The following is a 23648-nucleotide window of genomic DNA, read 5'->3' as shown; positions in this document are numbered from 1 at the left end:
CAAAAATATGACCCACATATTCACTTGATAACTCCGCCTGATGCAGCTGAAGCTACGACATATGTACCAATGTTCTGGTTCTGATTCTGTGGTCACTCTCGCTGCAGTAAAAGGATCCATCAGTAAAAGACCTCTGATGTCTGGACTACCTCATCTGAAGTACCACCGCTGTGCTCCAGCACCAAACTCCCAAGAATCCAGTTTCCAGAACAGCCCCCCCTGCTGGACTGCAGCGCAACATCAGGCGCTCTCGAACCACGGCGGGAGGAAAACATTTGTAGCAAACCTTTCACAGTCCAGGTGTAGTTTTAAGAAGTACTGCGTTGGCACTTTGCTGTGATTTTTAACCCAGATGACTCGATGATGGACAAGTGGAATACTGTGATGTGAAGATGTTCGACTTCAGTTCAGGACATTTTAGCTAAAACAAAAAAGAAAAAGCCAGAAAGGATTGTCACGCCATGACGCCATGATGAGACCAAAGTTCTTGTCATCACAACGTTTCAGAAACAAACTAATGCATTGAATTTCTTTGAATTTAATTTAAAATAATTTGTTTGGCATGAGAACGAAATCACATTCCAACATGGCTCTTAGCCAATGCGACAGCTATCGTCAAGGTTTGAATATTCCACGACTATTTTAGTCTCACAGGGTGTCCCAAAAAAATTATAATTGTATGTCTTTATCAGAGGGAATTTAATGTCAGGAGGAATTATACCTACAATGATTTATTTTAGGCATAAGATATTTTGTACTGAACAAATTTGTATTCAATACACTGAGGCCTTTTCTGTTTCAGTAAATCATCAAAATAACATTGAATGCAACTTTTTCCAAGGACATTTTTTTAACTAATATAAGCTTTATATTCCAAAGTTACTTTTCCATCCAGGGTCGACTTGAGTCGATCTCAGCTGGACAAAAACATGGTTGAAGTGAAAAAGAACGTGATACATATGCCGGGTCGTCACGAACCAGGTTCAACAGTTTGACCTTGAGATTCAGGCATTAGATCATAGTTCAAATGACTTCAGTACATTTTCGCCACCATTGTGTGATGAACTTGTATGACCTTTAGAGGGCGCCATTCATGGATCCCAGTCTTTCAAAATACTTGTGAAAATCGTCCTCTACTCTCAATATTCCTGACTCAATCATGCTGAGGTACTATAGTTACCACCACGCACAGATGGATTGAATTGATTTTGAATCATTTCTGTGTGAACACCGTCCAATCAGATGTCAAAGTTTCATCAAAAGCCGATTCAAATATTGCTCCACCTTTGCTCGTCGCCCGGCATTTTTATTCTAAAGGGAACATGTGTTTGTTTTGCTCACCGTACTTCCGTTATACAGATCCATGTGTGACCGTGTGTCTTTTCACTGTTTTTACCCCGAGAAATACTTGGCTAGAGGAGGTTGAAATAGTTAAATATGAAATGAAAAAGTTAAATATGGAGGCGGTGGGATGTATAGGTCCTTTGTGAATTTAGGTTCTGTTGGAGTTGAACAGATTATTTTGGCGAGTTGATGAACATCCATCTGGATCTTATGTCGATTGTAAATGTGTAAATATAGTCAATTTCTAGATGCTGTTTACATCCTCTGATAATTGAACTTGATATTTCCTAAATCTTTACTCTGGCTCGAGCAATAACAAGTTAAACCATATACGTCGCCTATCAATAGATCAAGCACCTCATGCACTTTAGAAATGTTCCATTTCACCTCTCGTTGATTTCCTGTCGGAGAAAATTGTTCACTTGAGGAAGAGCCAGTCGCGATTTGGGATCGCAATGATGATCTACGCGTTATCGTAACAGAGTAGATCGGGAGATGCAGTGCAAGCTGTGAAGCCTTAACAAGTATTCATAACACACTGAGAATTGTATGTCAGTTTAACCAAAGTTCATAATATATACAGATCGTTTGAATGTAAATATCTGTGTTGCTTCCTGAAGCTGCTGTCCTGCCATGCTGAAACTGTGCCTATCCCTGATGATGTCTTATTTTATATTTTTACTCTCCAGATTGGGTGGCTAGATCAAATTCTTTAAACATAAAATTATATAAATATGTAACATTTTTGGAAATAAATAAAACTGTTCATACCAAACGTTGTCCGCTCCATTTGTTTAACTCAACTGATCTGCCGGGAGACCATTTTCAGGCCTGCAACAGTGAACGGTACATTTATTTAGAAAATTCAAGCAAAGAACATAATATATCAAGACTTTCTAAATTTTTCTAAATAATAACAATTAAGTTCTTTCATCAATAGTACATTGTAAAAATAAAAATAGTGCTTTTAGGCATTCCATGTTTTCTTTTAGCTCAGTCACATGACACAAACATCTTAAGGCGTTTCTATTTGTTCAGGCTTTTCCTTGATTTTCTGGAACTCCTGTGTTGTTCTCGGTATTATCTTGATCTTTAAAGTATATATATTTTTGATTGTTGTTTTGATTGCGCTTTGTGACCCTGGTCTGGAAAAGCGCTATATAAATAAAAATTGCTTACTTAGTTACAAACAGAAGTTCTTGATTGATAACCATTGTTTGATTGTCTGTCTAATGACTATTTCCAAGTAATAGTAATTTATTAGATGTGACAATATTTTTTTTTTTTCATGCATTGCCTTTAGTATAACCTCCTGAGCTCAGTTAGTGCTGATCTCAGGATTTATAATATTTTCAATATAACTTGGATTATAAGATTAAGGATTTTAAACGTTGATGAATAAAACAGGAAAAAACATATTTGAAACAACAGGGCATTATTCTGAGCATCGAATCTAATCATTGAAAAGACATGAGGTAGTCGTCAAAATCAATCTTTCATATCTTTATATTTTACAAAATAAACATAAATATGCTGTACTTTCATCCACAGTTAGAAAACTACGTGCTGCTGAAGTTTCACGTTTCCAGACGATGGATCGAATCGTGTATAATCTGATACATTTGTTTCTCTGTGAACAAAAAATCCCTTGATCTGACCAGTTCTGCCTCATGGCAAAAACCATCGGCAGCACAAAAAGCAGGAATCAACCACTGGAAGTTTAAGCACTTTTACACCAAAGTCCTTCAGGATCGGTACGGCAGGTCTTTCTTTTTTTTCTTCTTTTTTTTTTTTTTAAAACTCTCGGATCTTGGTCGCTGCGTCTTCGATCACTTTGCTTCGGCTTTTTCATCGACCTTTGACTGCTGAGACATCGAATAACACGTTAAACCGTCTGGATACAAGGTCAAGGAGAACAATCTCGAAGCTTCAACAAGTGCCTGACAATTGTTTCACATTTTATTTTTAAATAAAAAAAAAAACATTAGTTTGGGGTTTGCCTTTTACAACTGATGAACTTATGTGTAGAAAAAACAGCCTAATAATCCACATTTTGTGCTACTTTTTATCAATTACTTTGACTAATAAAACATTGAGGTATTCATGTAACGTTTTAATCGGAGATGAAACAATATTTAACAGTTAGACTAATAGCAACACAACGTTTGACAAGATATAGTATTAATATAAGATACGACTTTAAAAGGAACATAAACATATAGATTAAACACTTAAGTTAATACTATACTGAATAACCACAGTACCTAGTCTGTAAGTCAAATAAATAGAGTTCGCAGTAAATACTTTATATATATATATATAAAATACATTACTGTAACGTGTTATGAAGAAACAAATTAATAATAATAACTAGCTGAACTCATATGAAGTTATGAAAAGGTTTTACAGTTAAATTAACTTACACCTTATCCTTTAAAAAAAAACATAACTACGGTTATTTCACATGAAGTCCAGGTCATAAAACATATAAATCATTGAACCGAACATTGAATTGTAATGGTAAACGTTGGTTTGTTGTGCGCCATGTGAACACGGTTCACCTTGCGTCACTGACAAGGATACACAGTCCCAGCACCGCAGCTCCGATGGCCAGACCCGTCATGCTGTTCCTGAACAACAGCTTCGGCAGCTTCTTCCTCATCTGCTCCGTCTCCGCCTTCTTGATGAAGTCCAGCTGGACGAGGCTCAGCTCCTCTGTTTTGAAGTCCACCCTGGTGGCAAAGGGAGCTTTGGACTCGCTCGACATCTTGTCAGCCATGTTTCCGGTGAAGCGATTACATACCGTGGCGCGTTCTTTTGACGTCACTCATGCCCGCATGCGCACTCGGTAGTTTGCGTGAAGCACGCATGCGCGAGTCAGTAGCTTTCGTTTTTGTAATTAATATTACTTTTACTTAGCGAAATATACATTGAAATGTTATTATTCTATATAATTTTCTTTATAACAAAGTTAGTTTCCCCTAGAATACATATATCTTGTGAATCTTGAAAATCTACTTTTCAATTTTGAAGTAACTTTAAAGTACAAATCCTCTAATCCTAAAATTAAAACGATAAAAATGATATAAATTATTTGATGTGTGAACCATGACTGTGGTGTTGTCTGATTTAACATATGTAGCCACAGTGCATGTTCGTGATTCTCAGCAGAGTAATGAAGGAATGAATCCAACAGCTATGACAGTTGTAATGATGCGAGTTGTGTTGTCTATTTTATTGCCTGTTGTTGTTGTTGACACCTGCATAGGTGATACAAACTTTATTTCAATGAAGAACTTGACATTGAATTCCTCTCTCCCCTCTCAGAGACTGAGGTCTTGAAGTGCTGACTGGAGCTGGCGATGAGGAGAAGCTGAAGAGCGAGTGACGAAGCTTTACGAAGCATCACGAGCTAAGCCTTGCTGCTGAAAATGATTATATGCTGAGGGAGTTCAGGGACCACTGGACCCTCGTGCCCCTGCATGAACCGTAAGAGTGACATGCTGGGAGTCGATGGGATCCTCAGATGAACTGATCGAAGCGTAGTCAGGGTCTCCCTCCTCTACTACTGCGTCATCGCGATCACGAGTGGGCTGAAAACAACAATTATTAGGTCTCAACTGTGACGACGAGTGAACCCACGACTGTGACCTTGAGTCTGAGAAGTGAAGAACACATGATGGAACTTTACCTTAACGCTGTACTCTGCTCTCTCTGCAGCTTCTGGAGATCTTCTGGAGGACCTGATTCTTCTGGATCATCAAAATCAAATCATTGTTACACTCATCCTATGAATACCAACCAGGACAAAGTCAATATGTGACGTTCTACCTGAAGATGAAGAAGCCAGGGAGAAGTAGCAGCAGCAGAAGAAGAAGAGTGATGGACACAAAAGGAATTTTCACTGGACCTGCAATCATTAAAAACCTTTTTCAAGTTTCAGAAGGTAAAGAATGAAGCTGACATTGAAAAAGTTCTTCGGTTTTACTGCACCAGTGTCTTCTGCCTAAACTGGTGAAGATGAAGTGATGGACTTTTCAAACACACCTGACACAACAGTGAGGAGCATGACAGTCTCCTGGTGTCCCAAGAGGTTCTGGGCTCTACATATGTAAGTCCCAGCCTGCTCACGCCTGACCTCAGTCATGGTGAACCTCTGTGCAGATGCCACAGTGTCTCCTTCCAGGTACCAGGTATAGTTAGCTTGAGGGTTATTGTCAGCGCTGCAGGTCAGAGTGACTGAAGCTCCCTCTATCACTTCAACAGACACTGACAGAGCTGGTGATGAAGAAGGCCTCACGGCAGCTGGTGATGAAGAAGTTTGACATGAATGTCGCAGCTGGAGGAACTTTCAGTTGCTGACCATCCTTGTCAATGAAACTCCTCAAAGAATCTTCAGAAGCAAAGTCAGCTTACATTGAACATCCAGGATGAGTGGTTGTGACGTCCTCGTCCCAAATCTACTCTCCACAGAGCAGGAAAACTCTCCAGAGTCTGAAGACAAGACAGGACTGAAGATCAGGTCTTTGCCCACAAAGTACTGCTGAGAGTCATCTGCCGTCTTCTTCCAGGTGTAACTTAAACCTTCGTATGGACCAAAGCTGCAGGCCAGAAAGACTGAATGACCTTCAACGACCTCACCAGGAGGACTCTGTACCACTGATGGATATAATGGATTGTCTGCAGGTGAAGGTTTGGACACGTTAGCGAAGCTCCTGAGATCATTTCCTGTTAGGGACAACAAGAACTTACACAGAGGAACAGACAGGTGTCCATCATGATCTTTAAGACCACAGATGATGGAATCACCAGGTTGTAGATCCACTACATAAAACTCTTTGTTCACGTTGACGTTAGCGTGGTTCTTGAACCAGATGTATTGCCAGTAAGTTTCTCTGCAGCTGCTGCGACACATCAGCTCCACTCTGGTACTGCTGAGAAGTTTTCTCACCTGGACCTGCAGGCCTGAGGAACATCATTCATCTTATCAGAGGGCAAGAGATTCATGAGCGTGTTCAGTACCTGTCACAGTCAGAGATACTCCAGGTAAGATGCAAGTCAGTTCAAAGGCTGGATTTGTGAACTTGAAGAGATACTGAGCTGAGTCAGTTTCTCTCAGGGCAGAGATGGTTAGAGTAGACCATATACCATCTGTGTCGAAAAAATTACGACTTGCGTAGCGGGGGTCTTTAGAAACGTCCTCAGTTCTTGATGGTTCTCTCCCGTGTTGACTGTGTTCACGACTGAACCAGAAGTGTGATGACGGATCTCCATCGTCATCATAGACGCAGGCGAACATAACTGAAGAACCTACAGGAGCACAGATGCTTCTGTCTTCAGTTTCATACTCAGTGTGACCTGGAGCTGTGAGATTAAGAGAGTGACATGTAGTGGACTCAAAAACATACCAATGTTGCTTCAGTTGAAGACAGACCAGATGAACGATGTCTGTAGACTTACACATGGTTGGAAGCTGAATATCCTTGTCTCTTGTCGATAGACAGAGATATCTGTTGTTCAAGGCTTGATCCCTCCAAGTGTAATAATCATCAGCAATGTAGCAATCACTCCCATGAGCATCTGCTGAAGAGAAACCAGTCAGACTGTGGACGACCTGGGAGAGCTGATGAGTTCAGTTTCAGGCGGTTTGTTTCATAAATTTATGTTTGTACATTTGGTGTCAAAGTTTAACAAATTAAAAGAGAAATAATGTTTCATATATTTGGCAGCAGCTATGTGCTGTTTTTAAGTTCTGCACCACGAGTCACCTACACTGAGAACTTCAGTCCAATGACTATAATAAGCATCACGAACAGGTTGTAACAAGGTTGAACTCGTATCTTTATGAAGAGAAAGACAGTGATGGAATACGTTGATCGTTGTACGTGTGTGTTTTGATCTCTGTGGTCTGAGAGCGTGAAGGAAATAAAACCAGAGAGATGGTTTTGGTAATCTTTGTGGTGTGAGTGTTTTCCAGTTTATACATCCTGTTTCAACTTTCCTTCTCTGCATCAGAATCTGTCCGTCCATCTGTCTGTCTGTCTATCATGTGCTAGTCTTTGACAACCAAACTTCCTCATCGATAAATCCACCATTAGTCGCTTTGAAGATAAAAGTCTACTAAACCACTTCTGACATGAAAACAAATCTGATTGAAGTTTCATTTACAAATGAGAAAAAACAACGGAATAAAAATATTATCACTTCTCAAATAAGGAGCAAACTAACAAACAATAAGTTTGTAGTAAATGTGGATGTGTAAATGCAAATCACATTATCTGGGATCATCCAAAAATACAGTTTCTGAGTAAACATTGGATAATTGGCAGATAAAACAATCACGTATTATATTAGGTTCGGTTAGGTATAACTTTATTGATCCTTCAGGAGGTCTCCTTCGGGAAATCGTTTTTTTCCAATTAGCCACAGCAATACAGCAATTATTCATAAAAAAAAGAATAAAAATAAAATAAGAACAAGAACAAAGAGAAATAAAGAGAAAGAACAAGAATATGAATAATAAGAATATTTAATTTGATGTTGAATTTCATACCACAGCTCGTTCTTTTGACGTCACTCATGCCCGCATGCGCACTCGGTAGTTTGCGTGAAGCACGCATGCGCGAGTCAGTAGCTTTCGTTTTTGTAATTAATATTACTTTTACTTATCGAAATATACATGGAAATATTGTTATTATTCTATATCACTTTCTTTATAACAAAGTTAGTTTCCACTAGAATACACGTATTTTGTGAATCTTGTAAATCTACTTTTCTATTTTGAAGAAACTTTAAAGTACAAATCCTCTAATCCTAAAATTAAATTATAAAAATGATATAAATTATTTGATGTGTGAACCATGACTGTGGTGTTTCTGAGTTAACATATGTAGCCTCAGTGCATGAGTAAAGAAGGAATGAATCAAACAGCTATGACAGTTGTAATGATGCGAGTTGTGTTGTCTATTTTATTGCCTGTTGTTGTTGTTGACACCTGCACGGATGATACAAACTTTATTTCAATGAAGAACTTGACATTGAATTCCTCTCTCCCCTCTCAGAGACTGAGGTCTTGAAGTGCTGACTGGAGCTGGCGATGAGGAGAAGCTGAAGAGCGAGTGACGAAGCTTTACGAAGCATCACGAGCTAAGCCTTGCTGCTGAAAATGATTATATGCTGAGGGAGTTCAGGGACCACTGGACCCTCGTGCCCCTGCATGAACCGTAAGAGTGACATGCTGGGAGTCGATGGGATCCTCAGATGAACTGATCGAAGCGTAGTCAGGGTCTCCCTCCTCTACTACTGCGTCATCGCGATCACGAGTGGGCTGAAAACAACAATTATTAGGTCTCAAGTGTGACGACGAGTGAACCCACGACTGTGACCTTAAGTCTGAGAAGTGAAGAACACATGATGGAACTTTACCTTAACGCTGTACTCTGCTCTCTCTGCAGCTTCTGGAGATCTTCTGGAGGACCTGATTCTTCTGGAACATCAAAATCAAATCAACGTTACACTCATCCTATGAATACCAACCAGGACAAAGTCAATATGTGACGTTCTACCTGAAGATGAAGAAGCCAGGGAGAAGTAGCAGCAGCAGAAGAAGAAGAGTGATGGACACAAAAGGAATTTTCACTGGACCTGCAATTATTAAAAACCTTTTTCAAGTTTCAGAAGGTAAAGAATGAAGCTGACATTGAAAAAGTTCTTCGGTTTGACTGCACCAGTGTCTTCTGCCTAAACTGGTGAAGATGAAGTGATGGACTTTTCAAACACACCTGACACAACAGTGAGGAGCATGACAGTCTCCTGGTGTCCCAAGAGGTTCTGGGCTCTACATATGTAAGTCCCAGCCTGCTCACGCCTGACCTCAGTCATGGTGAACCTCTGTGCAGATGCCACAGTGTCTCCTTCCAGGTACCAGGTATAGTTAGCTTGAGGGTTATTGTCAGCGCTGCAGGTCAGAGTGACTGAAGCTCCCTCTATCACTTCAACAGACACTGACAGTTGCCTGGAATCCAGATTGTCTGCAGGTGAAGGTTTGGACACGTTAGCGAAGCTCCTGAGATCATTTCCTGATAGGGACAACAAGAACTTACACAGAGGAGCAGACAGGTGTCTATCATGATCTTTAAGACCACAGATGATGGAATCACCAGGTTGTAGATCCACTACATAAAACTCTTTGTTCACGTTGACTTGACCTCCGTTCTTGAACCAGATGTATTGCAAGTCAGGTTCTCTGCAGCTGCTGAAACACATCAGCTCCACTCTGGTACTGCTGAGACGTTTTCTCACCTGGACCTGCAGGCCTGAGGAACATCATTCATCTTATCAGAGGGCAAGAGATTCATGAGCGTGTTCAGTACCTGTCACAGTCAGAGATACTCCAGGTAAGATGCAACTCTCAGCATAGAATTTTGAGAACTTGAAGAGATACTGAGCTGAGTCAGTTTCTCTCAGGTCAGAGATGGTAAGAGTGGACATAGGCCAGCTATTGTAGAGAAAATTACGAATTGCGTAGCGGGGGTCTTTATAAACGTCCTCAGGTCTTGATTGTTCTCTCCAGTGTTGACTGTGTTCACGACTGAACCAGAAGTGTGATGACGGATCTCCATCTTCATTATAGCTGCAGGTTAACGTCACTGAGGAACCTACAGGAGCACAGATGCTTCTGTCTTCAGCTGTGAGATTAAGAGAGTGACATGTAGTGGACTCAAAAACACACAGTTGAAGACAAACCAGATGAACGATGTCTGTAGACTTACACATGATTGGAAGCTTATGATCCTTGTCTCCTGTCGCTACACAGTCATATTTTTTCTTATAGCCTTGGTCCATCCAAGTGTAATAACCATCAGCAATGTAACAATGACTCCCATGAGCATCTGTTGAAGAGAAACCAGTCAGACTGTGGACGAACTGGGAGAGCTGATGAGTTCAGTTTCGGGTGGTTCATTTCATACATTTCTGTTTTTGTACATTTGGTGTCAAAGTTTACCAAATTAAAAGAGAAATAATGTTTCATATATTTGACAGCAGCTGTGTGCTGTTTTTAAGTTCTGCACCTCGAGTCACCTACACTGAGAACTTCAGTCCAATGACTATAATAAGCATCACGAACAGGTTGTAACAAGGTTTTTTTTTTTCTTTTTAGAATCCCTTATTAGTCCCGCGAGGGGAAATTCAACCATTCACACATACTGATGGGAGTAGGCTGCACACTTGCGCCAAGTTCACCATCAGGAGCAATCAGGGTGAAGTGTCTTGCTCAGGGACACAACGACACAAGCTTGTCTGGAGCTGGGATTGAACCTGCAACCTTTTGGACTGCAGGCAACCACTCTACCATCTGAGCTATGTTCAACGAGTGTTGAACTCTTATCTTTATGAAGAGAAAGACAGTGATGGAATACGTTGATCGTTGTACGCATGTGTTTTGATCTCTGTGGTCTGAGAGCGTGAAGGAAATAAAACCAGAGAGATGGTTTTGGTAATCTTTGTGGTGTGAGTGTTTTTCAGTTTATACATCCTGTTTCAACTTTCCTTCTCTGCATCAGAATCTGTCCGTCCATCTGTCTGTCTATCATGTGCTAGTCTTTGACAACCAAACTTCCTCATCGATAAATCCACCATTAGTCGCTTTGAAGATAAAAGTCTACTAAACCACTTCTGACATGAAAACAAATCTGATTGAAGTTTCAGTTACAAATGAGAAAAAACAACGGAATAAAAATATTATCACTTCTCAAATAAGGAGCAAACTAACAAACAATAAGTTTGTAGTAAATGTGGATGTGTAAATGCAAATCACATTATCTGGGATCATCCAAAAATACAGTTTCTGAGTAAACATTGGATAATTGGCAGGTAAAACAATCACGTATTATATTAGGTTCGGTTAGGTATAACTTTATTGATCCTTCAGGAGGTCTCCTTCGGGAATTTGTTTTTTTCCAATTAGCCACAGCAATACAGCAATTATTCATAAAAAAAGAATAAAAATAAAATAAGAACAAGAACAAAGAGAAATAAATAGAAAGAACAAGAATATGAATAATAAGAATATTTCATTTGATGTTGAATTTCTACTCTTTGATTGCACAACAGGAAATAAAATGATGATTTTATTCACCTGTGTAAAAACCTATTCAAATATATACTTTATCAAATGAGTTTGCCTGATTCTATTTCTGAAGAATTCTATTTTGTCTTTGTGCTTTTGGTTTTTTCTTCTTTGAAAACAACAAAGACAAACATTAACCAGAAGCATGGAAGAGTCAAATCCAGAAAAATGCTCATAATCAGAAGAACACAAGAAATATGGAGTTACCTTGGAAAAAGAGAAAGGTGAGAAAAAGTACTGTCTTTACCCCCGAACCCATCCTGTGCGACAGCTAGCGTGTAGAACAGAGATGATGAGGACTGACTCTGTGGTGAAGAAGGTAAGAGAACCACAGACACATCCCTTCACTGAATACTCTTCTTTGCATGAACAATATAATTGGTCTGAAGTTGACACGTTATCTATCTGTTAATATCTCTCAAACAACTTGAGGAATTAAAACGTGATCATTGTTTGGTATGTTATTTCATATGTTATTTCACATGTGGCCCTTTGAAAGTATTTAAGATTCATGAGATGAGAGTGAATTATAGAACTGACTAAGAGCTAACAAAAATGTTTCCTTTTTAGTTAGTTTTTCCATCATTACTACCTCAACTCTAAATATAATTATTTATTAGTATCAAGTATGTTCCGACTTTTCAAACAAATGTTTTTGATATCAACTATTTGTGTTCACATAGATATAATACTCACAACATAACCATCTAATTGTATTAACATCAGGAAATAATTATGCTTTGTTATTTCCTTACCTACATAATTTGACATGTTGTTTCTTCAGTATTTTTACCATCATTTAAATAAAATAGCTTTTTTTTAACTTTGAAACTTATTGTAAGTAAGTAAGTAATTTTTATTTATATAGCGCTTTTCCAGACCAGGGTCACAAAGCGCTTAAACAATCAAAACAATATTCAATAAAGTATATATTTTAAAGATCAAGATAACACTGATAACACAACAGGAGTTCCAGAAAATCAAGGAAAAGCCTGAACAAATAAAAACGTCTTAAGATGTTTCTTAAAGGAGTCAGTAGATCATCAAACACAAAGCGAGAGGAAGATTGTTTCAAAACTTAGGAGCAACAGCCTGGAAGGATTTCTCTCCTCTGGTCCTGAACCGTGTGCGAGGAACAATAAGTAGATTCTGATCCACAGACCTCAGAGCCCGAGCTGGGGTGTAAGGCTGGATCAGATCAGTGATGTAAGGAGGAGTCTGACCATGAATAGATCTGAAAGTAAGAACCAGAATTTTAAAGTTGATCCTGAAAGAAACTGGCAGCCAGTGAAGAGTTTTAAGGATCGGAGAAATGTGAGTTCTTCTACTAGAGCGGGTATGAATTCTCGCTGCAGAGTTCTGAATCAACTGAAGGCGAGACAGATCCTTCTTGTTTAGACATGAAAATAAACTGTTACAATAGTCCAGACGAGAAGAAACAAACGCATGGATTACAAGCTCCAGCAGGTATATTGTAGCACAAGTAACTCAAGTAAAGTCACAGATTTATTTTTATGTTTATAACAAAAGCATGTTGAAATTAATAATGAAATGCAGATATATCTTTATATAAAATTATGTTATATTACAATTTGTTCTTTAAATGCACTTCATGTGAAATGTTTGAATTTGAATCGTAGTCTCTGACAGATCAGTGCGGATAAATTAATTGGAAATAAAATATTTTGAAGAATAACTTAATAGTCGTCTATCTTCATTTATTCATTTATTCATCCTCCCTCGTTCCCTATGTCATTGTCTAGTATCTGAACTGTGCACCTTGAAGTTTATGCTATGTCTTCTCAAGCCTCAACGCGCAGGTTAGTCGCAGAATAAAAATGCTGATTTACAAAAGCTCTGTAGAGTTATACTCTATCAAACAGGACCGTCCAGATGTTATCAGATCTACGGCGAAAGAGGTGTCACTTTTATAAACGACCCCTGAATAGTTAGTTCCTGCTCTCCAACCGGTAAAAGTGTCGAGACAGCGCCATCTTGTGAAAAATAAAAATATTAAACGGGCTTTCTCTTAAAAGAAAGAATACAATCTATAATAATTAAATGCGTTTTTATTACAATTAAATCGTACAGTTTGCGACATAGAGCAGTTTGGACATAGCTAAAATGGCGAGTGCTTTACAGCCCTCGACGAGTCGAATGTCGGATCCAGGAACATCTTCTGACCTTTTGAAAGACATCCTCGTCAAACTCAGCGAAAAAAACAATGAAAATCTCCAAAACGTGTCAAAATGGGCCGGAGCTTTCAGAGTAAGAACAGTGATCGGTAAGTAAGGTTCAGAAAATATTAATATTGAGTCAACGACTCAATATCAATGTGTAACTTTGACTTAAATTCAATTTAAGTTGCCAAACTAAACGTTTAATAAACAATTAGAAGAATATTTCCACCATTGTTGTTCTCTTCTATATGTTCTTTATTAGTAATTTACAGGCTCTTTGGGGCTATCTTCTACATATTGAGTTCACCTGGAACAAGGTTAAGTCAGAGTCTGTTTAAATGAATCACATATAGATGATAAAAGCTTATAATACATTTAATATTCGTGTTTATTGCTCCAGAGAAATCAAAAAAACAACAACATGATGCGATACTTGACAACAAAAAATCCACAGTAACAGAATAAATATCATTTTAATGGTTAATGGATCGGGTGATAGAAGTGAAGTCTTTTGGTCCTGAAAAGAGGGCACTTTTTGTTGCAGATAATCCTGTCTTAGGTCTGTTGCAATGCGGTTTATTTTTGTTTTGCCAAACCAAACCAGATGGTGAAGTATTATGCATTATCTCCTGGATATTTGGTACATTTTTAATTTGTGTTTTCACTTCAGGACCTCCACTAGGTACTAACCGGTACACAGGTGGCAGGGGTGAGGGTTAATTTTGGAAGTCCATTCCCATCTCAACATTTTGGATGTGTTTAGCAACAGGCGGTCGTTGGCATCTTGCTAACCTTCAATCTGAACGCAGAGTCATCTCTTTCCTGGATGAAAAGAGATCACAGTGGTGTCAATTACAAACAAACTTTTGCCCTCTGGTGTGAGGTTGTTTGTGAAGTGTGAGAAGAGAAAACAAGAGATGCAGATCCTTCCCGGGATGCTGGTGCATCTGGTGCAAGGTTATGCCTACGATAAAACGTATCCAGTCAACATTTCTTCTTTTAAACAATGTCTCTTCTGCGTTTCACCTGCCAACATTAATGTTCTCTCATTTCGGTAAAAGACACATTTGGCCCAGTTGGCTAATTACATGGAAGAGAAAAGCGATTTACAAAGACACAAAACAAATCTGTGCATGCTTTCAGGTTTCATACAGTCTCAAGATAGAGAACTAGATGGAATTTTGTCTTTCGTCAGTCTCAGACCTTAAAAGGCGAGTGCATCAATAAATGTTACTTCAACTGCCCACTAATGTGCAAGTGGTTGAGTATGAAATGAAAGGCATGCTTGTGCAAAACATATTTCACTCTACTGACTACAACCAAATAGCTCGTTGCTTGGCCTCGCTTTATATGGCCACCAGGACAGATTTACTATCTTCATCTCCCTTCATGCATGCTTTTAAATTACATTTTATGCTTGTATTATATTATCATCTGTCATCCACATCGGAACCTGCTGTCGTCAAACACATAAACCAATTTTCCTGATGTGTATTTGCTTTTGCTGACCCTCAGCATCTCTCCTCAATATTTCTAGATTCCATTCTGCTGATGACAAAAAAACTGGGTCTGAATATAGAGGCTGGATACCATGCTATTGAATTACAGCAACGGTAAGACAAAAAGGAAGAATTAACCCTCATTCTCTGTAGCTGAAACATTCTCCTTTCTCCAGGTTCATGGACAAGAAACTCACCAATTTCTTAATTCAAGCCCAAGAGCCACTTAATACGCCACAAGACTTAGACAGGGCCCTTTTTGAAAACCTAAATGAGAAATATCCTCTTGCTGTTTTTTCCTGTGTGCAAATTGCGAGCAAAATCTCACTGTATTATGATGTAAGTTGTTAAAAAATATATTGGAATTAAAGAATAAACCAATAATAAGTGGTCTATTCCACAGTCGGTTGACGTGAAAACTGCTGTGGATTATCTTCACTCTGTTGGCCACCACGCCTCCAAGCAGACGGTCCTCGATTCCGAACTGATGGTAATGAAGGGGCTTAATTACCGATTGCAAGTCCCCAATCCTTTGACATATGTCGAAATACTCCTGGAGACGCTCTGTAAGTACAAAGGGAAGAATGATGGGCACCTTGTTTACAACATAATCTTATTTTAGCGTGATGTTTCCTAGGCTACAATATGCCCACCCTCCAAACAGATCAGCTCCAGTACTTGTGCAATGATGTTCTCCAGAGCTTCACCTACCAGAGGTCCGCTATCTATGAGACCCTGCTGATGGTAACAGCTGAATGCACCACTCCAAGTGTGGATCAAAGGTATTCGTCTGAATATTCTTCTGTCTATCGGTCCGGCCCACCTTCCCATCTGCAATTCTGAATGCTATTTAGCAACTAAGAAACCACATGTCAATGGACTCCAAATGACCCAATATGCAGTAAAATACAGATGATTAATAGACAGGAAGGTCAATTATAACTGTCTTTAGGTTTCATAGAAATCCTCTGTTAGAAACTTTAGACTCTGTTTGATGTGTAAAATCGATCATCTTCTCCAGAGAAAAGTTCATGAAAGTTTCTGAAGATTTCATGCTGCTTGCTGTCGGGGTCATCGCCGTGGGTGCATACATCCACCATGTTGGCGACTGGGAAAAGGTCAAATCAGACTTTACTTTACAGTGAATGTTTTTAAATGTATTTCTGAAAGTTCATGTTTTTTTTTTCCCCTCATTTTGTTTCGTTTGTCATCGCCGTGGATTACAGGTTATTGAGGAGCTAAGCCGCATCACAGGGATATCAAGGAAGAGCATCTTTAAGTTCTCTCATGTCATACTGATGCATCTTGTCGGCGATTACCCAAGCTTGACTTAACTCTCAGATATTTTATCAAATCGTTCTGGGTTCTAGTTCCTAATGTTATGGCCTTTGTTGTTAGCCCTACTTAATGTTTTAAGGCACAAAGAACAGGATTTGGTTAAAAGATTAAGCTTGTAAATTTAGGGGGTTGATGTGCTCCAGTGCATATTGTTCCCAGAAGGTGTTTAGCAAACTTAAAATGGAGGACTTAAAAATACTTACAAAAAGTAATATTTTGTAATGGGCAGGTGTGTTTTCAATGCAGAAAGGGCTGAAATACTTATATAAATAGAAATAGGACGTCCTTTATTTGTACTATATAGGGCTCATACAAACTGCTTTGTAAAAACTACACAGAAAAACTCAAATGTCTGTAAATGATATGGCGCCGAGAATGGGATAAAAAAAAAAAAAAACCTGTCTATAACCTGCAGACCAGATCCTCACATCTGGCTGCCAGCGAGGCCGTTTCTTCAGAGAGCAGTTGAAGTCGTTGCCAGCTCGGCAGTCTTCTTTAGACTCGATCACTTGAAGGATGATGAGGCTTATTTTCAGGGGAGACTTTGTAGCACATGATGATTGGACAATGCTGAGATGCATCACTGAAACGACCATCCACACACACACAGACACTTCCATACACACACGACAGGCCAACACAGACAAGGTGGGCGATGTACAATGTGATACGATATATGATGAATAAAGAATCAAAGCTGAAATAACTCAGAGTTATACATTTGTTGATCACTTATGAACAATACGTCTCTGGTGTGCGATTGAACTAAACCCTGTTCACTCTAACTAAATGCTGTTTGATGATTTGCTGTGAAGCTCTTTATGGTAAATCAATGCTTTGGCCCAACACAGATACAATCCACTGCCTAAGAAGGAACCCGATCTTTTCATCTTGGTAGTTTTATTTCTTTAATAAATAATATTTATACAACCATTATATGCAAATACCTACTAACATAATTCAGGGTGCTAGAATCGTTTCGATACTAGCATGGGTTATGCTGTAGAGAGAATATTTTGCTTGTATTCCTTGTATTAGATAAGCATTGCATGATTACTGTGGCAAGGAATATTTCTGACAGTGAAGTAATTATTTGATTTTCTTATAATATCACGATGTCTGGGTAATGACCACAGACACAGATGTATACGACTTGAATGGACTCCATTAGGTGGGTTAGATGAAGTTGACACTGTAGTTGGTTCTACCGGAATCTCACAAGGAAGTACATTCCTTTGACGATGTTTTTAGAAGTCAATATGGCTGTCTTTGCATCAAACGGGACAATCGAAAATTTGGAAGTATCAGAGTACGCTCTGATGGCACAATGTCGGTTGGAGACTAAACAAGACATTTGATTCTCTACACACATTAGAAGGTCTTTAAGTAGATCAATCACATTTTAGAATTCTTACATCATAATCCTAGTAATGAAAAGAAAATGAGTTTGGATCACTTTGTTTATCGGCTGACGCGACAGATCGATGTGAAAAATGAAGGCAATTATCTATGTTGCGAGGTCGAGCTTTGCTAACATCCTCAACATTTTTACCTCTAATGACATGTTACCATGGAGATGGCAGTTGCTTGCTGTATCATTATAACTGTTTTTCCAAAATGTTTACTATAAATAAGTCAAGTTGAAAAAGCTAAGCAGGAGATCATATTATCTGCTGTGTGACTTAAAAAAAAAAAAAATTCAGGATGTGTCTATTTGGACTTTGCTAGTAGAAGTTTGAAGATTACATTATTAGTCAGTGCAGTACACTCGCCCAATGTAAGTTCAGTTGTCTTCCTGGCAGTGCAACAAGAAGTCTGGAAGGCATGGAAGGCAGTGATTTGGAGGTGTATTGGCTGGTGAGCTAGTAACTTCTTATTCAGAATCAAAATTAGAAACTTGTATTGCCAGTGATGTAAACACAACATGGATTTTTGTGGCGACAGTACAGAATAAAAGAATGAAATAAGATAACACACAAAAGCAATAGAAAACCCAGAACCAAGCTAAAGGTCAGATACATGGTGATGATCTCAGTGACTAACAATCATTTTCTTGTCCGTAAAATAGTCATTGAAAGTGGTTTATGATGTCATACTTTGATGGTTTTCCAGGTGCATCTGGTGTCAGTGGATGGACCAAATAGACAGATTTCAACTCAGCTTTTGTTTGGGAACATCTTAGGATTCCTCAGACAGAGCAGTGATAACGGGGATGGCTGGCTGCTTCTCTCTGATAACTCTGTTGTATCTGGCAAAGAATTGAGGGTCGAGGATTAGATCAATAGAGATGTTTGATACGTTTGAAGTAGAAAATCACCAGATACTACTGAGATGATAAATGCAAACGTGAAAGGACTGGATCCAGACACTGGCTAAAGCTATCTCACGAGCACAGAAAGTCTCTGGGGCTGGATTTAACTCACACACAAACATTTCTGATCTCCCTACATTCTTCAGTCAGCCTCCATTAATCTCACCTCACCCGCTACTCACTCACTTTTCATTCTTTAATTTAAGACAAAGACAAAATTAAGGGGCGGAAAAACAGTGTTGTGGGTTTTTGCTTATAGACTTACAGATCCCCCTCTACGGGTATAAGAGCACCGTACATGCAGATACAGATGCTCCATAGGAGATGAATGTTCTGTACAACACAAGTTGCCGAGGTCTTCCCTCAGGTATTTATCGTGCCGGGTGTAAGTGTGTGTGTGTGTGTGTGTGTGTGGTGGGGGTTTCAGTGAACAAACAAGTCCTCTAGCTTCTTTTCTGTGTTCTCTCACAAAAGTCCATGTTTAGTCACACCACAAACACATGTTTGAAAAGAGATACAAATGTAACTAAATAATATTTAACCTTCAGCTCAATAGTAAAGTTGCAAACATTAACACGGACCCTGGAATCTAAAAATAAAAAAGTGGTGTTTTATTTCTTTGATTTAGCAGCTGTTGTTGTTTAGACATGCTCTTACTTTACACCTGTTTGTAAAAGGTGCAGGGGGTGTTGGAGGATGTGCACAGTGACTTTATGGCGCGAGGGGCGTGGCAACCTGAGGATGATTATAATAACGGACACGAAAGTAAGGCAGTTAAAATAATGACTGGAAGTTAAGGAAATAGAAGATGTTTTACTAGGGCTGTTTGTATTATATACACTAAATTGCTTAAGACGTCCCCATTAGGAATCAATCTTTAAAATCCTCTAACACACATGATGTTTTTGGGTATTTTCTCTTGGGAGTATCTGAGATATTATTTATGTTGTATTTAAGCAAGAATGTTTTAAGTACCTTAATCATTTTTCACTCAAGAATAATCTTCAAATTAAGTGTGACAAGTTCTTAATTGTTTAATTGAAAAAGAGGTCTGGGAAAGGGAGACCATCGATTTTTACACTTAAGAGGAATTGGATTATGATCGACATGGACCGTGACTCTCTGAGATAATTATGAATGATTTAGGTATTAGTGCCTCCTTTCGTCATAAATAATTCATTAATCCTGACTCTACCCCCCACATGTTTGTTCCTGTGATCAGCTCTCACTGCTGAGTGGGTTTCGGAAATGAGATGAATGGAAGAATCAGTAATATCTTCATGTACACGAGGATTGTTACACGACGTGTTTCACTGAAAACACAACACACAAAACCGACGGCGTTCAGGGCAGGAATACAGATGAGGAGCAGAGGAGAAATCCGCCGCAGAATTCTGAATATAAAACAAGCCGTCCTGGGGTGATCATAATATTAGTTGCGGATGTAGAGTGTGAATCCGGGTACAGTTAATTATTCATCACAGAAACGCCTTGGGGAGTAAACCGTTCATGAATCTGTTTGTTTTGGCTCAGAGTTCTTCAGTGCCCTCCAGAGGGGAGGAGCTTTTTTGAGGTTCTATCCAAAGTCTGTTTATAGTCGACAGTCCCCATCTCTATTCCCTTACCCTCCACCACACCAACATACTGGCATGCCTTCACTGACCATGGAGCTCCTCCTCAAGCTTTTTCTCCAGCCCTACAATTGTGTTGTTTTTTTAATCCCATGATATTGTGGCCCAAACTGCCTTTGATGGTTTCATTTGGAATTCAGTATTATGACTGTTGGTTTTGGTGAAAGTGCAGATTTGCATTTGCAGAAATGGATTGGAACAAAGTCCTAGAACTGTAAAGGGATTGTCCAAACACATTTTTTAAATAATAATCTTTGTGTTTATTATTCTTCAATTTTTTTTATTATGATGTTTTACTGATTATTTTAAATTTAAAATAGTAGCCATTGTTATATCAATTCTGGATTACTTGAAAAAGTGTTGACTTAATCTGAATTCTTATCATTTATAGCTGTATAATTACAAGATCTTGAATCTAATGTTGTCTTTTTAGTGAATAAAATACTATTTGTAGTTTGTATATCGACCCTGGTGTGTTTGAAACCAAATCTGTGTTGACCTGGACCCAACCAACAGATATGTTTAGTTTTAGACCTGTTATGACTTTCATGCCTAAAGTTAAACATGTTTTTTTTTGTGATGCTGGTCAATATAATTATCTTTGTGCTGCGAAAAACTTTCAAAAGGAATTTGAAACGATCAAATAACTTTTTTTTTTTTTTTCAAGGAAGCGGCTTCACCGTCGATGGTTTTATTTTGAAAGGGCGCGCCGGAAGTGCTCCCTACCGCCACACTAGCGCACTTTAATCTTGGCAGAATCTTGTCACGGCGCTGCGTGGCACCGTGCACTTCACTCAGATCCACGACCGGGGAACCGGGCACGTCCACGAACACCGCCCGGGACGAGCGGCTGCCGCCTGGCCTCTGCCGCACACACTCATGGGAGTCGCACCGGCGGACGTCGGGACTGAGCTCAGCAGCTGCGGCGCTCGCTGCAGTCACTCGGGGGGTCGAGGAAGGTGCGGGGGGCTCCTGGACGGGGGTCTGCAGCACCGCACCAGGATGTGATACTGAAGAAAAGGTGAGCTGCTCTCTTGTATTACCTGGACTGAGGCACATGTTGGAGACGCTTGACGCCAACAAAAAACATGTTTAATAAGATTTAAAACAGGGGAGGATGACAAGCCTCTATTGTCAGACGCCTTACATAGCATGTGTCTTCTATTGACTTTTCTTTATTATCAGGTTTTATATACGGTGTATTCGTTCAGTCGGTACACGATGTACACACACATGTGAATGCTTTTCATTTTCCATCAGCTCACTGACGTAATAATAATTTTTTAAAGCATCAACCTCATGATTAAATATCAATTCGCTCTTATTTAACTTGTTTTTACATTATTCCTCATATGATGAATCTGCAGCTTCATGTGTCCACAGTCTGCAGTGGTCAGTACCTTCAGCTTGATGTAAGTGGTGCGGTGAACTAGAAACAAGCTTAACCAATTAAATGGAAAAGACACTTGGCTGGGAAATGAAATCCCCGAAAATCCTTAAAAAGTCTTCAAAATGGGCAACGAATTCAAAAACCTCTATATTTAAATGTTTTAAAATCCAATTTTATAAGTTAATATGAAAAAACGTGTATGTTAGATTGAAATCTTACATTATCTGGCAACATTTATTTATATTAAGTTGAAATTCAAATTGTTTAGTGTCTCCACAAAGTCTTAAAAGGTCAACTACTGTAATGTGTTGACTTAAATAGATGTTGGACTCTATTGTACTCGACTGTATGTGTCTTTTTGTATAAAACTCTCTTTTCATTAAAATATTTACATTAGAAAATGATCTTAAGCCCCGCCCACTGAAAACTCTGTTTTTCTTGGGTTCAAATCTTTAGCATAACCACACCCACTCTGCTGTGACTGGTCAATCATAGAGGTTTGTCACTGTGCGTCATCAATACCAGCTCTCTGGAGGAGGAGTGAAGACCATTATTATGTCATAATGGAATTCGCTTTCGTAACCTCTCATTCGCGAGATTTCAGACGGGGGAGAACCTTATAAAGTAACAAGTTGAAAACATGGTCATGATGAGGGACTTACTGCGTCTTGGAGAGAAAGACTCCAACATTTGATACATGTGAGTAGTCTTGAATTAAAACTTGCCTTAAGATGTAGAAAATCCTGTTTTATGCAGTTGACAAGGGGCCAGCGTATAGATTGAAACCTTTCACTACTGGCTAAAACCTTCCAGCGATCCAGGTCTAGACGCAGGTGCTCTGGTGACTCTTTCCTTTCCCTCTGTTTGTACTTATGTCAGAGTGAACACATTCTTTTGATTCCCTGACTCACGAGTCCATCTGTTATGTCTACGACGGGTCCTGGTGTGACGTGTCGTCAGTTGCATGTGCCTCGAGTGACCAGGTCACATTCTTACAAGATGCTTAACCATCCCAGCTGACACCTTTTGACACCCAACAGTTCCTACTGGTATGTGTGCTTGACTGGACTCCCTGACACGACCCTTCACAAGATTATAATTTATTATGTTTTATATTCAAAAGTTAATGCTCTAATTCTAGATTGTCCTGTTGTTAACTTCTTGACCACAATTGTGCGTGTTCTTACGTTGTTGAGCATAACATTGGTGGTCACGGAAGGTAGCACAAAGATATTTGTTCATCTTGGACTGTGCTCGTCTGCTCAATCCATCAGTAGCTGTCGTACATCGTATATACTGTCATAGTCTGAAGGGGTCGGGGACGTCTGCCAAACCAGACCTGATGAAATGTGGAGGTTTATACATTAGAAGCTGTTGCTACTTGTCATATGGCTGCAGGCCAACACTACAGCCACAGCCTGTTATCTGACATCTGCTGCTCTTCCACACAGACTTATGCGCTAATTGTATGTTTCAACAAAGGCGGTTAATCTGTGTAATGGCCGTTGTTGGTTAGAGGAAAACATTTATTTCCCTCTGATGGAGAAGGACTCTTTGAATCCACGATGTTTTTTTAAGATCTGTCAGCGACGGCGTTCTAACATGCTCCAGATTTACAGGCTAGCACAGCTGTCGGTGTAAAAATAGAATTGTTTGTCTGAACGCGGTGGTCCATGATAAAGATATCAATCAGCTGCGATCTGTATCTTTGCACAAGACCGGCGATGATGGCTGTCGCACCGCTATACTGGCTGTCGGCTCAGTTCGGAACAGTTTCAACTGTTCAAACTTCTCTGTGATCTCAGCGTCGCTCTTTGTTCCTTGTC

At 39.3% G+C, this 23648-nt stretch overlaps 5 protein-coding genes across 6 annotated transcripts in view; 3 read left to right on the top strand and 2 right to left on the bottom strand.

Annotated features, from left to right (window-relative positions):
• The window catches only part of wnk4a (WNK lysine deficient protein kinase 4a), a 42746-nt gene extending 40636 nt beyond the window's left edge, over positions 1–2110 (top strand). For both annotated transcript variants that reach the window (XM_087784089.1, XM_087784088.1), the window contains one exon: positions 108–2110. In XM_087784089.1, coding sequence (XP_087640215.1) covers positions 108–110 — 3 coding nt within the window. In that variant the 3' untranslated portion in view covers positions 111–2110. The remainder of the gene's footprint in view (positions 1–107) is intronic.
• A 722-nt stretch (positions 2111–2832) lies between these two features.
• coa3a (cytochrome C oxidase assembly factor 3a) lies at positions 2833–4135 on the bottom strand. Its single transcript, XM_087782812.1, has 2 exons — positions 3928–4135; positions 2833–3238 (listed from the first exon to the last, which is right to left on the bottom strand). Exons 1-2 carry the CDS (start codon positions 4121–4123, stop codon positions 3174–3176), a joined length of 261 nt encoding a protein of 86 aa, XP_087638938.1. The 5' UTR covers positions 4124–4135; the 3' UTR covers positions 2833–3173.
• A 661-nt stretch (positions 4136–4796) lies between these two features.
• Positions 4797–6550, bottom strand: LOC148085940 (cell adhesion molecule CEACAM5-like; the record flags this gene model as incomplete). Its single annotated transcript, XM_087782961.1, has 7 exons — positions 4797–4937; positions 5036–5096; positions 5176–5271; positions 5412–5649; positions 5761–6024; positions 6097–6309; positions 6367–6550. Coding segments are annotated over 7 exons (1197 nt in total), but the record flags the coding sequence as incomplete, so codon positions are not given.
• Positions 6551–13473: 6923 nt separating this feature from the next.
• cntd1 (cyclin N-terminal domain containing 1) lies at positions 13474–17142 on the top strand. Its single transcript, XM_087784078.1, has 7 exons — positions 13474–13757; positions 15191–15266; positions 15329–15491; positions 15556–15718; positions 15790–15934; positions 16174–16270; positions 16379–17142. The coding sequence occupies exons 1-7, from the start codon at positions 13598–13600 to the stop codon at positions 16484–16486; spliced, it is 912 nt and encodes a 303-aa protein (XP_087640204.1). The 5' UTR covers positions 13474–13597; the 3' UTR covers positions 16487–17142.
• Positions 17143–21342: 4200 nt separating this feature from the next.
• Positions 21343–23648, top strand: part of tanc2b (tetratricopeptide repeat, ankyrin repeat and coiled-coil containing 2b) — an 86977-nt gene continuing 84671 nt past the window's right edge. The window contains exon 1 of the mRNA XM_087784077.1: positions 21343–21453. The gene's annotated coding sequence lies outside the window, so the exon portion shown is untranslated. The remainder of the gene's footprint in view (positions 21454–23648) is intronic.

This window comes from Callionymus lyra, chromosome 2 (assembly GCF_982586985.1).
Source record: "Callionymus lyra chromosome 2, fCalLyr1.hap1.1, whole genome shotgun sequence".
Lineage (NCBI taxonomy): Eukaryota > Metazoa > Chordata > Actinopteri > Syngnathiformes > Callionymidae > Callionymus > Callionymus lyra.
This window is presented reverse-complemented; position numbering and strand designations above follow the sequence as displayed.